Below are 23,352 nucleotides of genomic sequence, written 5' to 3'. Positions count from 1 at the left end.
TAACACAAACAGACTTAAGTGAAAACCAGGCTTTAGTATGACTATTTATATATAAACTAACAATCAGGCAATAATAATTGGCTCAAATAAAACATCAAAACCAAGAAATTACAAGATTGTATTGAACAACACTGTTAAAATACATAATGTAATATGCCTATATATAACATGAACATAACTTGAAGTACATTATGTATTCAAACAAATACCTGCAGAGGGCGCCAACGGCCTGGTGACGTTTCACTTTACAGCTTGATTAAACAATGTTTAAATCTATTAAATTTTTGTGTTTGGCTACGTGCAGAAACATTTATTTTGAAATCGCGATGTACAATACAATGGCATATTTAGACATAGGTTGATATATCTGCTGTGTTGGCAAAGGTTTATAAATGATTTACGTTACAAATCTAGTGAGATAATGCACACAGTTTTTCCAGATTACGTTAAAGGGACACTTCACCCATTTGCATTTAGCTTTGTATTGTTAGAAACCCAGTCATATATTATAATGATCATGGATTTTCCCTTTATTTTTCCCTGAGATGGGAGAAATAAGGATTTAAGTGTTTTACTTCCTGCTTATTATGACGTAAAAATCGTCATTTTGCGTCATAATAAGCAGGAAGTCAAAATTAATTGAAAAGTGTAGAGACTACAGAGACTAGCTTATTATTATTCCAGGGGGTGGGACCCACTCACCCTACAGGCCTATTACAGATCAGTGGGTGGGACTAAACTTACAGAAACGAAAATGAAAATCCGCCATCTTGTTTGGAAGCTATGTAGCTAAGCTAACAAGCGCTTATGGAGTCAGATTTACGACAATGGCTGGAGGAACAACTCATGATACGGAAGAAGAGGATTTTCTGTTGCTCGAAATAGATGTTCGTGGCTATCTATATGAGCCACAATATAGCGCAGAGCAGCTGAGGCTGATGGAGGAACAGGAGGCGGCGGCTGCAGCCGAGGCCGGAGACCTGCCCGTCGCGTCCGAGGAGCCCGGGCGTGCCCGAGCTGGTGCGGACTGGTGGTGGCTGTGCTCTCGTTGTGCGCCTACGGACACAGAGCTCGAGTCCGTCTGCTGCAAGAATTTGAAAGATGCCAATTTCTCCTCGAAGAAATGTCTGAGGCAGACAAGGACACGGATGTTTGCGTTGTGAACCATCCTAGTTTCGCCCCGCATATGGACAGAGGCGTCCTGGAGACATACTTCAGAATTCCGAAGGTAAACTGGAAACGCCAGCCGAAGCCTGCACAAATGGACGTCTAACTGTAAAATAAGTGTTTCAATTTTATTTATTATTCATTTCGTGAAATGTACACAATTTCTTCAAGCATTATTATCACGAAATGATTCCCGGTTAATAAGTTACGTAACGTCAACTGTAAACTGTTTGTGCAGTACCTTTTTTAATGCACAAAAAGCTTACTGTGGCATTGTTTACTACTGTGGCACGTAAATACCATACATCGCTAACTGTGTCCTCAATGTATTGTAGACAATATCGCCTAACAGCGGTGTTCTGGATTAGTGGGAGTGGCTTGTGGAGCTGTGCAAATGTGTTGCATTGTGGGAGTTGTGGTTTTACATACAAATGAGCCCTAAAGTTACTTTCTGTAATAACTCGGTCAAAAAGGCACCAAATTCGAAAGTTTTAATAGATTTCGACTACATATATGACCCACTTTCAATGAAGATCAATGTTCCCACGGTTGAAATGCTCCTTTAAGCGTATACAGAGGAAGGAGGAAGAGTTTAGCCCCTTTCACACATACAGTCTTTACTGGTAAAGTTACCATTAATAGATCATGTTTGAACAGGACCTTTTCAGAAATCCCGGTAAATATATGTTTTGGCAATCATATCATTCTTATGGAGATTACATTACTCTGAGCTGTTTACAAAGCTCTGCTGCTTTATAATGAGCTTTTCTATGCGCGCTAGATGGATATATTTGACCATTTCGCCTCACAGCTTTCTGTCGCGCTTCTCCATTGATCAGGGCTGCGACTCTGCAATTGAATACGATTATGCGCATCTCGTGTTTATAAAAGCAAAACATTCTGACTGGCTACTAATGTTAGTTACTGTTATTTAATGTCATACCATTGGTAGGCGAACTAATGGACTCAAAAGTGATATCAATCAACAAGATTTTTTATTTATTTATTTTTTTTTAAATGTAGGATTAAACGCTGCACGCCGGTGTTGTGCCCTATTTTGATCCCCTGCCAAATTATTACCCCCCTAGTATTGGTAGGTTTAGGAGTAGGTTTGGGGGAGGGGTTAGAATTAGGGGAGGGGTTATGATTAGGCAATCAGGTAGCGATTTGAACGAGGGGGGGTAATAATTTGGCAGGGGGTCAAAGTTGGGCACAACACCGGAAATAGGGCACGGTGCCGGAGAACAATAAGCCATGAGACTATATTGTAATTCATTTTCTATTTATTTATATTTTGTGGGTTTAATTATCTTAAGGTATACTAATTTATTTACCCCCCCCCCCAATAATGTGAAGAGAGAGAGTTTACAGAAATACAGTTATGAGGGCACTTTAAAGCTCTCCAAGACTCATAAAGATATTTTTAAAATATTAAGCAATTAAGCTCCAGTTTCTACAAGACTAATACGTCTGTCCAGAACAGGTTTGAGTGGGGAATATGGGTGTGGAGAATCGCAGCCCAGTAGTTGACGTGTAGATGATTCCCAATCCCGGCCGATCTCAAGCCGGCTGTACACACACGGATACTGTCTGTCTGTCCGGCAGGCCCAGTCCATGGCCCTCTTCACTGCCTCCCAGTACATCGGTCTGAATGGAGAAGAGCAGAAAGTCATGGATCCAAAAACATGAGTCAATCACTACACCGCATGAGGACGTGCACTGGTACCTGGGCTCCTGGGACTCTTTTAGTCGGAGCAGAGAATCAAGCAGCCGTCCCACTTCCAGCTTCTTCACCCGGATCAGCTGCAGCACCAGCAGAGTCGCCACCAGCCTCAGAATTTCAGCATGAGCCTTCACACCTGACATTCAAAACATGTGACTAATTAACTGATACTGACTCACAACCTGTGTCGGAAAAATAAACTATAAACTATAAAAGAAACTATAAAAGGATAAAAGAAACACTATTCAGATATAGCCTGATGCATATTGCATTTTTAATAAGCAAAGCACTTTCTCATCCTAGCAAGATAGTATTACATAATACTATGATTGGCTGGAGTTACACAGTAAAGACACCTGTGTTTTCTCAGTCTGTCTAAATATTATATATGAACAAACTGTGATTGGTTGCTTTACGTGTCAATCAGATGGCTCGTCCTGTCTAAATGGGCAGTTCTTGCTGAGAATAAGCTGCAATATGGATAAGACCAACAACAGGCATGTAAAAAATCATGTTACCTAAGGAACAGATGCCTTTCTCTTGAAGGAAGACATTTGCAAAAAAGTCTACGTCCAGGTTAAGGAAGCTGCTCAGCCTGTCAGTGCACTCCCAGTATCCATCCTATATCCAAACACATCGCATATGTTCATATTCCCTCACACATTTAAAAACCGTATATAATCTAGTAAAATAAATCATGTGTAAACACCTCATGCTGAAGCTCAAACAGCTCATTCCAGGCCACTTTGTCTGGTCTGCTTATTGGTTTTTCAACTTTTTGGAGGAGTAGTTGTTTTCGCAGTGCTCTAGGGGCTGAGGAACTAAAATCCACATGTTTATTCCTACTTCTGAGGGAACCAAAGCCATCCGGTGCAGCACCAGAGGGAGGTGCAAAGGCAATGGAGCCACCAGCCCTGCTCCTCCCGAAAAAAGATGCGCCCACCCTGCGAGAATTAGCAGGAGGGGAAGAAGGGCTTGGAGTCATGGACATGAATTGCTGAGATGCGCAACGAGGAGGATCTGCACAGGTAGAAGGAGTTGAGGCATGAAGCTCAGTGGCAAACTCTGTGGCAGAGGAAACCATTGGACTCTTTTTTGTAAGCGAATCTAAGCCGTCTTCTAGGAAACCCACTGATTCAAAACCAAGAAGATCAGAGGGAGGAGGCTCATATGAACAAAATGGGCGTGGAGGTGGTGGGGGAGCGTGATAACTTTTGATCAAGAGCTTAGTTCTGGACATCTTGAAATCAGCGGAAGGAGGGATAGTCTGACGAATACTGGAGTGATGTTCCACCAAGGGAGGAGGAGGCATAAAGGCAGTAACCTGGTTGGCAGCTGAAGATGGAAGCCTGTCACTCATGGAGGCAACACCACATGGAGGAGGAGGAGGAGGAGGAGGAGGCATACAGGCCATAGCCTGTTTGGCAGCTAAAGGGGGAAGCCTGTCACTCATGGAGGCACCTCTATGCGGAGGAAAGGGAGGAGGAGGAGGAGAAAGCTTGCTAGCCTTGCAGAGAACTTCCACTGGTATTTCAGGTCGAGCAGCTATAGGCCTGGAAGCAGCCTTTGAGGCAGGGCAAAGGGGAAATGTTGGACTCGATTTTTTCAAACTTTTTCTGAAAGCAGTAGTGCTACTTTCAAAACGTGAAGGATGCCAGGAGCTACTGGTTCTATGAGGATGAGAAGGGCAAGCTGAAGAGTTATCAATATATTCATATTCATCTTGTAAATCAACAACAAAATCATCTGCTACACAAGCAGAACTCAGGAGATCTTTTGATGTGGATCTACTGCACCATCCCTCTAATTCCGTCTGAAAACAAAATGAAAATCATTGTTGTGAATACTAAAAGCTGTCAACATTTATCATTACATGACATAACAGCTTTAATAGACTCTTTTGTTGTTACCCATACATCATCATCTTCAGCACTACTAATATCCACAGCCTCCAGCTTTTCTTCAGTCCAGCCCATATATGGCAAAATATCCACATCTTCCTCTGATATGATTTTAGGAATATCTGTGAATCCAGTGTCAAGCTCATTCTGCTGCTACAAAGAGAAAATGAGGGTATTAGTTGGTATTTTTAATTGTCATTCAGTTTAAAATGGTGCACACAAATTAATTCATGGCAAATTTTACTTAGAATTACTCTGCCTTTTTGCGAAAAAAAACATTCTTTTTCACGTTTGCTTTTCATTTTAATATTGGCAGTCTTGCCTCGAGACTGTATTGAAAATGAAATGTGAAATCAGCAATTGCATTTTATTTTTCAATTTGACAGGTATGTCACCGTGAAAATGAAATCATTTAATTTCATTCTCAATTTTGTCACATATTTTGCGTACAGTTTTCTGTAATGAAATAGTTAATCTGGTTTTAATTTTAATTTTAATCATTTCATTTATTTATTTAAATTTGGCAGAAAATGCCTTCCATACTCCTGCACCTGAACGAACAAATACAAATCGCAGTTTGAACAAACAAAAAGATGTGAAAGAGCCCAATTCAGTACTCGTGGTGTTCTGGTGTTCAGGGCTCACGCAGAGAAAGGCGTCTCAAAACACTTGAGCATCGAATTTGCTTATTTTTGCTCTTGTGCCGACAAATACATACAAAATATGTCAAAATATCCACCTTGGAAATTATGCTCGAAAAAACTGTCAGTTATTTCTGAAGTGAAAGTAAACAGTTAAGGAAAAAAATGGGATGTGTATTATATTGGATGAGTTCATCGTCTCTTAAAGTGACCGCGCCTAATTTAGCTACTGGCTGCTGTAATGTTAATCCAAGAAAATGAAAGAAAATCACTCACTGCTCTTAACTGAATTACTTTGTAGTTTTAACAGTCAAACCAAAAATTATTCAGACACCAGATATAATTTCTGATATATATATAGCAAAACTGTAATAATGTGATAAACGTTGAAGGTGTCTGAATAAATGTAGATTTGATTGTATATTTCATTTTTACATTGAAGACTATCCAGTGCTATTTTACATTTAATTATTTGGTTTCTGTACCTTGACACCTACAAACTTGAAAAAAACTTTGTGTAAATAGCACAAATAAATAAAAATAAACGAACATACAAATTAAACAATTTCAAATAGGGCCCACTGGTACAACCTTCACCGGGGCCCCGTCTTCTCCATCTGCTGTGCGTATGCAGTCCGTGTGCATTACGTATGTGGTGCAGCACGGACTCGATGTGCTTTCACACAGGACGCAATTTCAGTTCGCTACTCGGTACGTAAACTATCGCTGCACTGCTGCAGACGCAACGCTCCTGGAACGCAACTGGAATCCGTTAACATGGGTGCGTAAAAAAATATGCAACGCATACGCACTGCAGACGGAGTATGTGTGAAACAGGCGTAAGGTTGTTTGCATCTTGTGCAATGTGGAATTAGTTTACAGCTTTTTCAAGCACTTTATGATGCATTTTGGAAACAGGAGATGAGCCCCTTTTCTAATGCACCACCTAGCTTGATAAACCCCTTCTCAAAGACTTACTTTTTGTCAATTTTATTTGGGCAACACACATATTCTAAATGCCTTCGGCAGAATTCGGATGAGCCATTTTAATCTAGATTAATTTCAAGATCACAGTGAGATTAATCTAAAAAAAAATTAATCTATGCCCACCACTAATATATATATATATATATATATATATATATATACATATATATATGAAAGTTTGGAAACATTATATATTTTTAATGTTTTTGAAAGAAGTTTCTTCTGCTCATCAAGCCTGCATTTATTTGATCAAAAATACAGAAAATAAATGTAATATTGTGATATATTATTACAATTTAAAATAATTGTTTTTAATTTATTTATTTTTCTTTTTTTAAAATAAAATCAATACTTTTATTCAGCAAGGATGTGTTAAATTGATAAAAAGTGATAGTAAAGAAAATATATTATTAGAATTTTTTTTTTTTTTTTTTAATAAATGCAGTTATTTTTAACCTTTTATTCATCAAATATATTAGACAGCAGAACTGTTTCCAACACTCATAATAAATCAGAATATTTGAATGATTTCTAAATGATCATGTGATAGACTGGATGTTACATGTGACACTGAAGGCTGGAGTAATGATGCTGAAAATTCAGCTTTGCATCACAGGAATAATTTATTTTTTTTAAAGTATATTCAAATAGAAAACTATTATTTTAAGTTGTAATAATATTTCACAATATTAGTTTTTTCTGTATTTTTGATCAAATAAATGCAGGCTTGATGAGCAGAAGAAACTTCTTTCAAAAACATTAAAAATAGTAATGTTTCCAAACTTTTGGTCTGTACTGTGTATTTATATATATATATATATATATATATATATATATATATATATATAAATACAAATATATTTTTACAGATTTATTTTTAGATCCTTTAAATAGCAGCAATCATACCCTCTCTTCAATGGCGACAAAGCTTGTGAACTGGGATAAGATGGAGAACTCTTTACTGAGCTCAATGATGTAGGACTTTAGCTCTGCTTTCTTCCCCTGATAAGAGATAAATGACAGCAAGTCAAGTTTTTCTGTTAGCAAATCTGACGGTTATATAAAAATATCATAATGCAGCCAAATATTGTACCTCATGTTCAGCCTCACTGTTAGCTAGAATGCCATCTTCATAGTCTCTGATGATTGCTCTTGCTGTTAACTTGTGAAGGAACTACACACACACATACACACACAACTCTTCAAATGCCTGATAAACATCTGATGGTGTTTCAAATTTTATTAAGTATTTAAGATGTTCACTCACAGTTCCCTTGGACTTTTGTAGTTCTGTGGTGGACACCATTGTTTTAATCTCTTGTCCATTCAAATCACCAAACAGTGTGGCCTAAATGAGTAAATATTACACATCAAAACAATAAATAAACACAAATAACTGGGCATTTCAGCTAAAATATCTACCCTAATATTTTACAGCCTTGATTAATATTACATACTGTAGTTATTGTAAATTTGGACAAATCTTGACAGTTGACAGTCTAACTAAGCCATGTTATGCTCACTGCTGGATATTTATGTACATGAATTTACATATAAAAATTCTCAACACACAATATATAAGTATATATATATTGGCACAAATATATAAGTAATTTGTAAAAAAAAATACAATCAGTGTTTAGCTACAGTAAATATATTTTTATTTAAATATTTTAACGTATCATGAACATTTTTCAGTGATTATGCAAATGTTTATTCAGAGTTTTAAATCAATTAACTGAAACAGTTTGAACTGATTCACAAAAATGAAAATATACCAAACATACCAAACATTACTAAACTAAACTTAACACTACATTCATGATGTTGCCTAATTTTTATTGTGAATATTCAATATATGACACATTCCTAATAACAACGACAATACAGGTGCTGGTCAAATAATTAGAATATCATCAAAAAGTTGATTTATTTCACTAATTCCATTCAAAAAATGTAACTTGTATATTATATTCATTCATTAAACTTAGACTGATATATTGCAAATGTTTCTTTCTTTTAATTTTGATGATTATAACCGACAACTAAGGAAAATCCCAAATTCAGTATCTCAGAAAATTAGAATATTACTTAAGACCAATATAAAGAAAGGATTTTTAGAAATCTTGGCCAACTGAAAAGTATGAAAATGAAAAGTATGAGCAATTACAGCTCTCAATACTTAGTTTGGGCTCCTTTTGGCTGAATTACTGCAGAAATGCAGCGTGGCATGGAGTCGATCAATCTGTGGCACTGCTCAGGTGTTATGAGAGCCCAGGTTGCTCTGATAGTGGCCTTCAGCTCTTCTGCATTCTTGGGTCTGGCATATCGCATCTTCCTCTTCACAGTACCTCATAGATTTTCTATGGGGTTAAGGTCAGGCGAGTTTGCTGGCCAATTAAGAACAGGGATACCATGGTCCTTAAACCAGCTACTGGTAGCTTTGGCACTGTGTGCATGTGCCAAGTCCTGTTGGAAAATGAAATCTGCATCTCCATCATGTTGGTCAGCAGCAGGAAGCATATAGGGCTCTATACTTCCTGGTATACGGCTGTGTTGACCTTGGACCTTTAGAAAACACAGTGGACCAACACCAGCAGATGACATGGCACCCCAAACCATCATTGAATGTGGAAACCTTACACTGGACCTCAAGCCATGTGGATTGTGTGCCTCTTCTCTCTTCCTCCAGACTCTGGGACCCTGATATCCAAAGGAAATGCAAAATTTACCTTCATCAGAGAACATAACTTTGGACCACTCAGCAGCAGTCCAGTCCTTTTTGAAGCCAGACACTTCTGACGCTGTCTGTTGTGCAAGAGTGGCTTGGCCTAAAGAATGTGACAGCTGAAACCCATGTCTTGCATACGTCTGTGCGCAGTGTTTCTTGAAGCACTGACTCCAGCTGCAGTCCACTCTTTGTGAATCTCCCCCACATTTTTTAATAGGTTTTGTTTCACAATCCTCTCCAGGGTGCGGTTATCCCTATTGCTTGTACACTTTTTTCTACCACATCTTTCCTTCCCTTCGCCTCTCTATTAATGTGCTTGGACACAGAGCTCTGTGAACAGCCAGCCTCTTTTGCAATGACCTTTTGGGTCTTGCCCTCCTTGTGCAAGGTGTCAATGGTTGTCTTTTGGGCAACTGTCAAGTCAGCAGTCTTTCCCATGATTGTGTAGCCTACAGAACTATACTGAGACCATTTAAAAGCTTTGCAGGTGTTTTGAGTTAATTGGCTGATTAGAGTGTGGCACCAGTTGTCTTCAATATTTTCCTTAGTTGTCAGTTATAAACATCAAAATTAAAATTAGTGAAATCAACTTTTTGATGATTTTTAATTATATGACCTGCACCTGTAAGCAACTATGCAACTTTTAAGTAAAGCCTGTCTACCTGAGTGCAGTGTTGCACAAAGCCGTACACCAGAGAGTGACAGTCACTGAAGAGAGCGTGAAGCTGTGAGGGGGCTTGAACAGGAAGCGGCGCTGTGGGATTAAACTGCTGCCACTTCACTGTCACTGATCTGCAGCCTGGAGACTCCATTCGCTGAACCTGAGCGCGCACCTGAAATTACCCACAAATCTCTTCAACTGAAGCCTCAAACTCAAGCCTGGCCTATTTTGGAAAAATTATGTTTCCTTTTTAGTTATTAAAAAAAAATACAGTAATGTGTGTGATTCACCTTTTCTGCCCAAGTGTGTTTCATCTTTGTGTCAAAAAATTCATATGTTCCTCCACCTGCCTGAGCCAAAGCTCTGAGCATATGACGATTAGCTGTCGAGCTAGACAAACACAAACACAACCAAACTGTTCATTCAGAAATTCAGTGTAAGTGAAAGAGAAAAAAGAGAATTGTTTAAGGCAGACCTGAGTCCGCAGGTGAAGAGGCGCATGTGGCAGGAGTTTTCTCGGACCAGCTGTAGGGTCAGAGGCTGGTTCTGAACATGTCCATCAGAGAGCAGCAGGATGTTCCTCACACCCCGGGAGGTAGGCAGCAGACTCAGACTACGGAGAGGCCGCCACAGATCAGTGCCGCCACCAGAGCTGCCACACGACTGAAGCGAGGAGAAATGCAATGAAATGCAAAAGAACTGAGATTCAGAACCATCTTTAAACATTTGTAAACATTACTCACCATGATAAATTTTCTGGCTGCTTCAGATGCCTCATCTAAAGGCACTGGTGCAGGAAAAGCTTCCTTGTAATCTGTAAAGATGCACATATTTACCCATAATGCTTCACTTTGTATTACAAAAAGAACAGAGAAATTAAAATGTCCACAAGATGACAATATCAGACAGTTTCAGTGAGCACTCACCAGTGCTGAAAGAGATGATGTTGATCTTCAGTGAGCGGTCTAGAGATTTGAGAACTTGAAGGGCAATCCTTCGAGCGTTCAGCATGGCGTCTCCCTGCATGGACTTGGAGGAGTCCAGAAGAATGACCACATCATTCACATCAAACAGACCTCCAGAGGTGGACACCCCACTTGACTTAAAGTCTGGATAAAACACCAGCATGCAGGCCTGCAGGGATCAGATCCGTATCAGTGTTTATTTTTGACAGGGTGCATAAGATGGAAAGTGTCACTTTTTGTGTGCAATATCCATGACAGACAGGAAAACAGATTTGAGTGATCATTTCTTTACCTGACTATTTTTGTGTGGATGGTTCTCCACCCACATCCTGGGCATGTGGATATTAGAAAGACTAAAGGACACCTGTAACCCTTCAGATCCCAGTGTCTGTCCCGGTAACGTGTGGATCACTGCCTTACAGTCTGTCCTCTGAACAGGGAAAATAATACTGTTAATATGGTTCATAACTAAATGCGTTACTTTTTTCAGAAAATACAGTATTAAGTAAGATCATGCACAAAAGTAAAATAACCTTGGTTCTGATGCGGTGTGAAGAGCTCAAGTTGATGATCTCATGATGCATTTCAATGGACATAGACAGAGAAAACTCCCTGAAGAAAGAGAGAGGGAACAAAAGCATTAGAGGACATTGAAAAGGATTGATAATTTTTATCAAAACCATATACTAAACAGAACAATGCAACAACCATGTAACCCCCCAATGTCCAAACTGGACAAGATGCTACTGTAAATAAAGCGCGAAGTTATAAAAGTTTAAAGGTTAAGTGTTAAATTATGTTACACATGGTTAGCTACATAAAATAATTGGCTTCTATTTTGTTACTCATCAGCAGAATTTCCCTGCGAATTCGCCAGCGTTTGAGATTCTCACCCCACTGACTGAAGCTCCATCACACCAATCTTTTCAAGAGTGGCCTGAAATGCAGTGCAAATGTCATTCAAAACACTAAGAATCAGCAGGCCAAACAGGATTTTAAATACAGTAACTAAGGTGCGTCGAACCTGAGTTGTCTGATTAAGGGCGGCGCTCTGCTGCCATGGTGCCACGCTGCCAGACAGTGAGAAGATTATAGAGCCTGATCGGACCACCAGCTCAGTGATGAACGTGACCTTGATCAGAACTGTGGCTCCAGGAGGAAGATTCCCCACACTGATAGTAAATACATCCTGCCTCACATAAACACATGACCTCTTAAAGACACCTTCTGATGCATTATCACACACACACACACACAAGCTCCAAATCAGTTACAGTAACTCACAGGTGCATCCTGGTCCATCAGGTAGGCTCCATGACCCATCTCTATGGCTTGCTTGTACTCCTTACGAGCCTGCTCCTTTTCCTTTACCTACAGGTAAAATTGACATTTGTGACTAAACTGATGAGAAAGAGGTTGAAAAAGCAGAGACTGCATTTGACAAATTCTGAATGCCTCGCACCTTTCCAATGACGTGTTTTCCATTGATAAAGGCTTCAAATCCACACACTACTGCCGTCTCCTCCAGTGGAAAGACATACTTTGCCTCAATGGAAAAATCATTCTGGTTTGTGTAGGTCTGAAATATGATGACCTGGTGGAAGCGGAGAGAATGTTAAGGATATGGTTTAGATTTTAGAATTATAATGTAATAATCTGGCTCTATGGCTGTGGCAAAATCTAAGCCAAAAGACCACGGTTTGATTTGTGTCTGTCTTTTAGTTTGTTAATTCTTTCAGTTTTAATTTTGAAGTTCTGGTTATGTATGTACTCCTGTGGTCTGATTGCGTCCATCACTGTTTTGTTCTAGTTCTAGTTCATTAGCTGTTTTGTATATCAATTTGCTCTTTTAGTTTGATTGCATGTCTTTAAATTGTACTTCCGTATGTAAAGGCCTTTTATAATATTTTTTGACTTTATTCCATGTTTTTTTCAGTTTATAAATGGTTTAACATGTAAGAGAACAAAATTATACTTTGACAACTCTTCTTTTCACATACTAGTGGTCCACTGCTGTAGTATCATACCTGACACAGCAGGTCCACCAGCTTGCACCTCACATTGACGGCCTTCAGAGGAAGTTTCTGACCACTGCTGTCCAGCAAACCTGCATTCATCTCCTCCAGAGGATTCTTAGTGGACTCCAAACCCTCACTGTCATCACTGGACACTAAAGAAGCACATTCAAACAAAACCACTAATGAATTTAACAACAAAAATCATAGCATTCAGCTTCACAGATAATTGTTTTTTAATATATATTAAATTATAAGGGATTGTTAAATGCAATTATTTAATTTTAAAGAACACAATTAATTTAATCCTATCCTATGTTAACTGTAAATTCTAGTTTGCTTTTCTTTAGCAAATGTTTATAAAATGTGATTTATTCATTTGATAAAAAAAGTCGAAGTTAAAACAGATTCCTCTACATATGAAAGCTGGTAATGGTTTCTCTCTCAGCATGTCCTGTTCACTAAACTTCAGTCTCCAATAGAGAGACCTTCAGACTGATGCACAAGGTCTGGGAACTTTGGCCGCTTTGAATGGCCAAGGCCCACCCAAGAGACAATATGACTGACAGGTAAAGCAACCAAGCACGTTTTGTTTACTTTTTTTGCTGTGCCATGTTTAGGGATGTGGAAATGTCACCACAATAACAGACCAACTCTTGGACATATTTTAGAAAGTCTATGCACAAACGTTACATATTTCACATACTTTTGAAAATCCATCATTTAGGTGATCCCGATAAGTGCTCATTGTCACAGTTGTAAACATGGCATCACAGCATCTTTGCAACCAGGAGGAACATTAAAGAACGCAACATACAGTCGTGGCCAAAAGTTTAGAGAATTACATAAATATTGGAAATTGGAAAAGTTGCTGCTTAAGTTTTTATAATAGCAATTTGCATATACTCCAGAATGTTATGAAGAGTGATCAGATGAATTGCATAGTCCTTCTTTGCCATAAAAATTAACTTAATCCCCAAAAAAACCTTTCCATTGCATTTCATTGCTGTCATTAAAGGACCTGCTGAGATCATTTCAGTAATCGTCTTGTTAACTCAGGTGAGAATGTTGACGAGCACAAGGCTGGAGATCATTATGTCAGGCTGATTGGGTTAGAATGGCAGACTTGACGTGTTAAAAGGAGGGTGATGCTTGAAATCATTGTTCTTCCATTGTTAACCATGGTGACCTGCAAAGAAACGCGTGCAGCCATCATTGCGTTGCATAAAAATGGCTTCACAGGCAACGATATTGTGGCTACTAAGATTGCACCTAAATCAACAATTTATAGGATCATCAAGAACTTCAAGGAAAGAGGTTCAATTCTTGTAAAGAAGGCTTCAGGGTGTCCAAGAAAGTCCAGCAAGCGCCAGGATCGTCTCCTAAAGAGGATTCAGCTGCGGGATCGGAGTGCCACCAGTGCAGAGCTTGCTCAGGAATGGCAGCAGGCAGGTGTGAGCGCATCTGCACGCACAGTGAGGCGAAGACTTTTGGAAGATGGCCTGGTGTCAAGAAGGGCAGCAAAGAAGCCACTTCTCTCCAAAAAAAAACATCAGAGACAGATTGATCTTCTGCAGAAAGTATAGTGAATGGACTGCTGAGGACTGGGGCAAAGTCATATTCTCCGATGAAGCCCCTTTCTGATTGTTTGGGGCATCTGGAAAAAGGCTTGTCCGGAGAAGAAAAGGTGAGCGCTACCATCAGTCCTGTGTCATGCCAACAGTAAAGCATCCTGACACCATTCATGTGTGGGGTTGCTTCTCATCCAAGGGAGTGGGCTCACTCAGAATTCTGCCCAAAAACACAGCCATGAATAAAGAATGGTACCAAAACACCCTCCAACAGCAACTTCTTCCAACAATCCAACAACAGTTTGGTGAAGAACAATGCATTTTCCAGCACGATGGAGCACCGTGCCATAAGGCAAAAGTGATAACTAAGTGGCTCGGGGACCAGAATGTTGAAATTTTGGGTCCATGGCCTGGAAACTCCCCAGATCTTAATCCCATTGAGAACTTGTGGTCAATCCTCAAGAGGCGGGTGGACAAACAAAAACCCACTAATTCTGACAAACTCCAAGAAGTGATTATGAAAGAATGGGTTGCTATCAGTCAGGATTTGGCCCAGAAGTTGATTGAGAGCATGCCCAGTCGAATTGCAGAGGTCCTGAAAAAGAAGGGCCAACACTGCAAATACTGACTCTTTGCATAAATGTCATGTAATTGTCTATAAAAGCCTTTGAAACGTATGAAGTGCTTGTAATTATATTTCAGTACATCACAGAAACAACTGAAACAAAGATCTAAAAGCAGTTTAGCAGCAAACTTTTTGAAAACTAATATTTATGTAATTCTCAAAACTTTTGGCCACGAGTGTACATCTCCCAGAAACCCTGTTCAATTCATCCAATCCGATGACGACTTCAATACTCCTGAAGTGTTTCCAATTTTGTGTGCCATATGCATCAGACATTTAGCCAACAGTCCGTCGGTGTGACGTCTGAGACTGAGACTAACTAAACTTTACTCACAGATATCAGGCATTGTTTCCGTGAGCTGAGTGTTGATCTGAGGCTGAAACTCTTTTAACTCGTCTCCCTCCAGACTGTACTGCACAACATACTTCAGTCTGATCTGCTCTGTGTTATAGACGACAAACTCATCATCCTATTAAAGATAACACACACACACACACACACACACACACACATACAAATGCATATCAGATCCCAAAAACACAAGCAAAAAATTTAAGTACACAGAAAATAAGAATAGCACCTCAAATTCAGAGAGTCTGTTGGGAGTGCGTTGGACTCCATGCACACTGTGGTAGCCGTCAGGAGCACGAGTCAAAGTGGTGTCTTTTTTCAGCAGGTCCTTACACCGACCCAACGCCACTTCACACACCAGCAGCAGCCGAGAGCCGTCAGTCACACTGGGCTTGGAGTATTTCAAACTAGTGCTTTAACACAGAGAAGAAACATACAGACTAGCTCAAATCTCCAGTTGTCATGATAGTGGATTCACATTATTAATAAATCTGTTATATTAAGAGACAACTGAGTAATGGTAAAGACAACTGACTTCAGAGAGTCACTGAAGTAGATTCCTCCTCCAAGATTCCCTATATCCGTTCTCTCAATTCCATGCTGTTCGACTCCAACCCTGGGCAGCAGCAGACCTCTGTATAGAATGTTTAAAATTTCTTTAAAAATACTTGGTGCATTAATTTCCATTTATTTAGATTTGAATATCAGCCAGAAGAAACATGATTCACTCACCCCACCACAGTATACATGCATAATTATTAGGCTCGTTGATATTCTGATGATATTTTTTTCCAAGCATATTTGACCAATTTCAACCACATCAGTCTTAATAACTACTATTGATTTTGTATTTAATCATTTATAAGTGAGAAATTGTCCATGAAGGCTGGAAGTGAAAAACTTCTTATATTCAGGTGTGCAGAATTATTAGCCATGTTTTCTTCAATCTTTTGCAGTTAAATCTTTTGTCTTTTCTTCTCAATATATTTTTTTCTGACCTCTCTGACCATGTGAGCATTTTGCTGTCCAGTGGTCATGTCTTAACTTTGCAATTTCTGTATTGCATTAGTTTTTAATATTTCTCATGAAGAATTAATAATTTTTGCCTTTTCAGTCTGAGTTAAACCTCTTTTTTGGCTCATTTTATCTGTAAATAAAACATGCCTAATAATTCTGCACACCTGAATATAAGGAGTTTTTCACTTCTAGCCTTCATGGACAATTATACATCACTTATAAATGATAAAATAAAAAAATGATAAAAAATACTGTAAATGGGTGTGCTGTTTTATCATTGCATGTATACAAAGGTTTTTTTTTTTTTTAATGAGCTCCTACCGTGACAGTATTCCAACAAAACTGCTGGGACTAGAGGAGTGGAGGAGGGGTTTAATGTTGCCTAAATCCTCCATAAACAACTGAAGCTCCACCCCTCTGCTGACACGCAGTATCTGCTGAATCTGAACAGGCCTGTAGTTGATACAAGATCAACATTATTATTTGAAGACATACTCTGAAATATGTTTATGTTTGAACTTCAGACCACAATCTGCACACACAATCATGTTTACCTGTCCTGAAGCAGTTGAGAGACAACATGAAACTCAGGGTTTTGTGGTGGGACAACCTCAATGCTGCACCTCAGAGCTCGATACTTTCCCAGAGACGAGGGTAAGGGGCTTCCCAGAGTGGCCTCACTCACATTTACAATATCTCTGATCAGCTGGAGACGACAAGAATAAAAAGAGTAAAAAGGACAGATCTCCAGTGTTGAATTCTTCAAAATCTTAAAATGTGAAGGTATTTCACTTAGTATTTTAATGCATTTAAATAGTATAATCATTGTATTACAGTAATTTAAAAAAATCCTACAAAACAGCAAAATGTAAAACCGTCCAATAATAAAAAAATGAAGAAAAGTAGCTTAACTGTTATGAAAATAATATTATACCAAAATCTTAAAGATCTTAAATAAGAGGATGTAACAATTCACTCAACTCATGACTTGCTGTGATTCATGATGCTAATCCTCTTTTAACAAAATGAGATTTAGGACAAATTATAAATGTAAAAGTGTTCTTTTATTATTTCTCAGACAAAATGAGTATGAGACATGGTTACTGCTGTAAACAAAGCAGCGCTGCACTTATAAATACCATTTCGATAAGCATTATACATTGATAAGATGAAAAGAATACCATCTAATCTTTTTTCTGAAGACAGTCAGTTCTCCCTTAAATATCCATTCACATAAACCCCCAATTGTATCACAATTTGCTTAACATTTCAACCTAGGTGAGTTGTCACATTTTTAGCAATTTTCTACCAGCTTGGCATGCATCGATACACTCTATACCTAAAGTCTTATAATAATTTTATACTATAAATTGATGTATGTGATACCTGACAAAGGTCTAGTTTCTGAGACACGAGCTTGTGTTTGGAAGGAGGGTCGGTCATTCTGAGGGGTAGAAGAGTGTTGACCTCCTCCAGAAGGGCTTTGACTTCATCCTCTTTCTTAGTCTTTTGTGCCTGCAGTAACAGTCCCTCGACCCTGCTCACCTGCAGCAGCACAGAGCCAATAAACACACCGGAACCGTTAAACACAGCTAATTCCTGTCAGCTTCTTTACTGCGCTAAGCTCATTCTCACATCATTGAGGCTTATTCTGGAGACAGGGACTGTCAGGATGTTATTAAGGGAACCGAGAGCTTCAGTCCAAACCAGCTCCACAAAAACACCAACTTCCTGTGACAATGTGCTGCAGTTCAGCTTTTCCTCCAACAGCAGCTGCCAATCAAAGAGTGAGCAATTATTTCACACCCATTACAGATGTATCAAAAAAATAAAAACTGTTCTGTGATGTGTTTATCTAACCTGCTTCAGACTGTAGGATGCCAAGCGCTCAATCTCAGGGGGAAATGTGTGTGTCTTTGTGAATCCCTTGGTCTCAATCTCCTTTATCAGCTGCAGATATGCTTCCACTGCATCTTCAGACGTCACGCAGAACGCAAGCTTGTCCTGAACCACTTCAGTCTATAGCAAAAGAGAGAGAGTCACCAAAAGACAAATTCAGCATCCCGTCACCATCTGTGATTCCATTGATAACAACATTCATGATGATCAAACCTCAGCTTCACGCAAGACTGAACACAACACACGATACTGCTGGCCTGCCTGGCCTTTGGCACTCTGCAGCTCCAGAACAGACAAAGTCTTTGGTTTGACCTGAAACACAAAAACACTTGCAGCATGCTCAGGCTGTGGTGAAGAATGTGTTAAAACGGTCATCATACTTTTTTTTTCTTTTATAGATAATGTGAATGATGAATGAAGTCTCTCACCTTCTCAAAAACTGAATACTTGGCCACTTGAAAATATGAAGGAAATTCAGGCAGGTCATGGTCGCCTTCTTTGTAAACTCTGCATTGAGGGAATGAAAAGGAGTAGTCAGGTAAACAAATAAATCTGAACAGCACAAGTTCTGCAAAAACTTGAACAAACTGGCAGTGACAAAAAACAAGAGCGCACCTGAACCTGCCAGGACGGGGTCCACCCTTCTCAAGAATCTCAGCTTCAGTCTTTGGGAGTTCAGGGTGACCTTTGAACGTCTCTTTTCCTGGTATGTGTGTTGACACTTTTATCTCTTTATCGTGAAAAATAACAATGTCAACCGTGCCACAAAAATACATGGTTTAATCTCACTTAACACTCTCAAAACCCAAACAGAATGACAAATATATTCTCAAAAAAAAAAAAGTACTACAACAAAAGGCCAAACGTATGCAAACAGAGAACCAAACACACCCAATGTAAACAAATAAAACAAATCTGCCTGTGACACTCCCATCTGTTCTGTCCCTTTGACCTCCTTTCACATCTGATGCAAGTTAACCTTACACTTTAGACAAACAACTGACATCTGTTCTCCTGAAGAAAGGCAGTGATAAAATACATTTAGCGCTGGTTTGGCTAAAATCACAGTCTGAGAAATTTCTTTGAATAAAAAACTAAACCAGGTTTCTAGATCACAGTGTGCTAAGAGAACCACAGAAAACAAGTCTTCATAAACTCCTACCTGAAGGAGGGAGGAATTCAGAGGCGGGATATGGCAGCTGTGGGGTCAAATTATGCTCCATCAAAGGCAGGAGATGCCCTTGGTCCAGACTGCTCCACACATACTGCGTCCCGACCACTGGGATCTGCAGCTTCTGGATGCTGCGCTGCCGGTTACTGCTCAGGTCATTCACACTGCTAGTGACTACAAAAGAGCACTGGAGGAGATAAACCGAGGTCAGAAGATACACTGACTCAGTACAATCATTCCACTGATATAATGATTTTGGTGTCATTTTATCACTTTTTTAAGCATTAATGGTACCATTCATACTAAAGTTCCTGTTGAGGAACCTAACAGAAAACCAAGAAGAAAGGGTCTGTATTTTATGCAACTTTGAAACAAAACTTCTTACCATTATCTAAACAATAATTTGCTTTAGAAGAGACAGAAGAGTAGAATACGTACCTCTTTGTTGATGACATATGAGATGTTTCCTCCATTCTCCAGTAGAGCTAATCTCAGTTTATTCTTCTCTTTAAAAGGCACATTTTTCACATCTAACACCACAGTGCAGTTTTCAAACACTGTCATGTTGCCACCAGTGTCTAAAAATGCAGAGAAAGGAGGCAGAAAGAAAAACCTAAAGTAAATAACAATCATATGATAAACCCTGTACAGTAGCGTGTCATTCTATTTCCGTGTTACCACAAAGTACACATACTTCAAGTAAACATCTCGACTGTTCATTAAATAAATCAGACCGTGTAATAGCGGTGTTGTCGTGTCAAAGCAGATGTTAGAGCCTCTTACCGCAGACAAGGACAGAGTCGAGTGACACTTAGGTTTTAAGAGAATACACGAAGACGTAAATAACCTGCAGTGTAAAGTTCAGTAAAAGTGGTTCCTGACTCATGTATGCAGTAAAGACACACCTCCCCGAGATAAAAACATTAGATGGGCTCCATCTAGTGGTTACAATATACATTAGATTTCTTAAAAAAAAGAGAAAAAAAAAGATTATTAACAATTAATTATTATTTAACATATATAAATATATATTATTATAATATTATATTATTAATTTATATATATATATATATATATATAAATAATAATTAATTGTCTAATTAATTGTAGAAATTGTCTCATTTCTACAACAGATTCTGTTTAATGCTTAAACCAAATAAGAAGCCCAACTATAGGAGCCCAACACGTGACCTTAACGCATGTCATACATGTTACAGTCTGTATTCATCAACAAAAATATTAAGAAGCCCAGCTGTTTTCAACATTGATAATAATAATAAATGCTTCCTGAGCAGCAAATCAGCACATTAGAATGATTTCTGAAGGATCATGCAACACTGAAGATTTTGTCATCACGGGTTATTTTAAATATTCAAAAAGAAAACAGTTCTTTTAAACTGTAAAAATATTTCATAGTGTGACTGTTTCTACTGTACTATATTTTTAATCAAACAAATGCAGCCTTGGTGAGTGGACGAGACTTCTTTCAAATCATACTTTACAAAATCAACTTTTGAATGATAGTGTGTGTGAAGTTATTGTTTTTTTGGCACAATGTATGAGCAGAAAGAAAAGGGCAGAATATAAGACATTCTTCTTCCCACCCTTCTTGTTCTACTTCTTTTTTAAACAAAGTTTTGTAAAAATGTTTTACACTATTAAAGACCACCGGAATAGATTCTAGATTAACTCTTTTGGATTAGCCTAATAGAATCTGCCTGGAGAATAGAATGGTATAATCGTTTATATATATATATATATATATATATATATATATATATATATATATATATATAATATATATATATATATATATATATATATATATATATATATATATATATATATATAATATATATATATATATATATATATATATATATATATATATATATATATAATTGAATATATTAATAAAAAATTTATTTAAGAATATAAAGCTATACCTTTATGTTTACATGAATGTTAATTATTTGTGACCTTTAGGATTCACTTCACCTTGTCTTCACTGTAATATTCTTCACTTAAGATCTTAAAATCTATTGGACATATTACTGTTGTGCATGACTTGCATCTGATGAAACACAGGCGCTTGGGTCCATTCAGTATCCTTCAAAATATAGTTGAAGTTTGTTGTGTAAGTAAGTCTATAAAAAGGTGGACAAATGTGATTGTTCGTGGGATTTATTGTTGTGGAACCAATTATATGTATTATGGTGTGATGATCGTACAACTTTTTTATGAACCACGTTATATTTGCTTTAATATGAATAAACTTTTTTGATATTTGCTACCCCAGTCCATGAATATTTAAGTATTTATCAAATGTGTCACGGTGGATGTCAAAGATTTTTTCAGAAAAGGTCGGTTATATTAGAAGAGTAGAGGACAATGGGGTGTATGCTCTGAGCCTGCAGTTCCTTCATCCCACCACATGAGGTTCCTCCTCACCAGTGTTAGTGCACTGACTGCACATTTCGTTTAATAGAAAACTTATTAGGCCCAATCCCAATTCTATTTTATACCCCTTCCCCTACCCCTCCGCCTACCCCTTCTCCTTGTTCCTTGAAACAGTGTCAAGGGGTAGGGGAGAAAATATTCCCCTAAGGATTTGGACACCACTACCATGACGTCACACGCCATCTTTCGTCGTCTAGCTCTGGTGTGCTGGGTGTGCATTTGAGCCTTTAATTATCGTTCTGTGTTAATGAGCTGCTTACTGACACAGACACACACACATATCGGAAATCGCGCAGCTCACACATCCAGGAGAAGATAAACTTATCAACGCTGCCCCACGACTTTTATTAAATACAGCTTAAATACTGAATCGCTACATTATATTTTCCAGCGACGATAGGATACAATCACTGTTTTTAAGTAAACTCACTCTAAAAAGATAAACGCACAGACGCAAATACACGCAACTTCCATTTCTCTCTCTCTCTTTCTCTCTCTCTCTTTCTCAATATTTGGGGAAAAAAATGGTTTAGCGATTTCTAATTATTGGGGGGATTAGTCTACGGCAGTTATCGCCCTGATCAGACATATGCTGTGGCACTATCATGCAGTCTGTAATGATATGACGTTAGCAAATATTAGCGATTTTTTGCAAACATTTCTTTGAGTAACATGACCGTTAATATGACCTCACAATTGAATGTAACATAAAACAAATGATAAGGATGGCTGAAGCGAAACAGTCGTTCCGAAGCTTTGCGAGATCCCGAAGCGCAGATGTGTCGAAACACTGATCCGAGGCGTGATTCGAAACACCCATGTCACGTGACTATGACCAAACGAAGCCTCGAAGTGTTTCACTAATTGTTTCATCAGGTGTGGTCCGCCGAATCAGCGTTTGATTGGAACGGTCGGGAACAGACCACACAATCGCACATCTGTATAAAAGTGACATAAACGCATTTTGACCTCGTGGGTTTTTGTGAGAGGAGTTTGACTTTGAGATAGCGGATTTTTGGTGATATAGTGACATAGTGCGATTTGATTAGTTATAGGCAATTTAGACTTACATTTAAATTTACACAGCACATTGACTGAGAGGCTAGAGACAGACAGAGTATACATATAGTGACACATTAATAGATACATAGATATAAATATATATAGACAGCTAGATTAATAGATAGATACATATATAGATAGATTACAGATACATATATAAATACATATATTATAGATAGATACATATATAGATACATAGATTATAGATACATATCTAGATACATAGATCGATTCATATATAGATAGATAGATTTGGATAGATAGATAAAATGGAAGCTCCCCAGAAGAGATGCCGTACATCTGTGGTGTGGGAGCATTTCCATTTAGAAACCCCAAATAAAGTGAGATGTGTGTATTGTGATCGGCAGCTAGCCTACTGCAACAATACATCATCCATGATGCGC

General features: G+C 38.4%; 1 protein-coding gene across 3 annotated transcripts; it reads right to left on the bottom strand.

The window, feature by feature from the left end:
- Window positions 1–2,505: 2,505 nt before the first annotated feature.
- LOC132095085 (protein mono-ADP-ribosyltransferase PARP4-like) lies at window positions 2,506–20,277 on the bottom strand. 3 transcript variants are annotated; one of them, XM_059499843.1, is made up of 34 exons: window positions 20,210–20,277; window positions 19,865–20,004; window positions 19,418–19,613; window positions 18,871–18,985; window positions 18,684–18,762; window positions 18,469–18,567; window positions 18,217–18,375; window positions 17,992–18,129; window positions 17,743–17,901; window positions 16,911–17,062; window positions 16,678–16,809; window positions 15,875–15,973; window positions 15,569–15,752; window positions 15,322–15,457; window positions 12,804–12,946; window positions 12,239–12,370; window positions 12,061–12,147; window positions 11,801–11,965; window positions 11,670–11,713; window positions 11,310–11,388; window positions 11,069–11,206; window positions 10,738–10,945; window positions 10,555–10,625; window positions 10,287–10,474; window positions 10,102–10,201; window positions 9,813–9,983; window positions 7,687–7,767; window positions 7,513–7,593; window positions 7,326–7,421; window positions 4,807–4,944; window positions 3,600–4,703; window positions 3,409–3,511; window positions 2,894–3,026; window positions 2,506–2,814 (listed from the first exon to the last, which is right to left on the bottom strand). In XM_059499843.1, the coding sequence occupies exons 2-34, from the start codon at window positions 19,988–19,990 to the stop codon at window positions 2,607–2,609; spliced, it is 5,244 nt and encodes a 1,747-aa protein (XP_059355826.1). In that variant the 5' UTR covers window positions 19,991–20,004; window positions 20,210–20,277; the 3' UTR covers window positions 2,506–2,606. The 3 variants fall into 3 exon arrangements, with proteins under 3 accessions (XP_059355826.1, XP_059355825.1, XP_059355827.1); XM_059499842.1 differs by having other exon boundaries at window positions 20,161–20,271; XM_059499844.1 differs by having other exon boundaries at window positions 18,871–18,958; window positions 20,161–20,271.
- Between the last annotated feature and the right edge of the window lie 3,075 nt (window positions 20,278–23,352).

Source organism: Carassius carassius, chromosome 19 (assembly GCF_963082965.1).
Source record: "Carassius carassius chromosome 19, fCarCar2.1, whole genome shotgun sequence".
NCBI classification, from domain to species: domain Eukaryota; kingdom Metazoa; phylum Chordata; class Actinopteri; order Cypriniformes; family Cyprinidae; genus Carassius; species Carassius carassius.
This window is presented reverse-complemented; position numbering and strand designations above follow the sequence as displayed.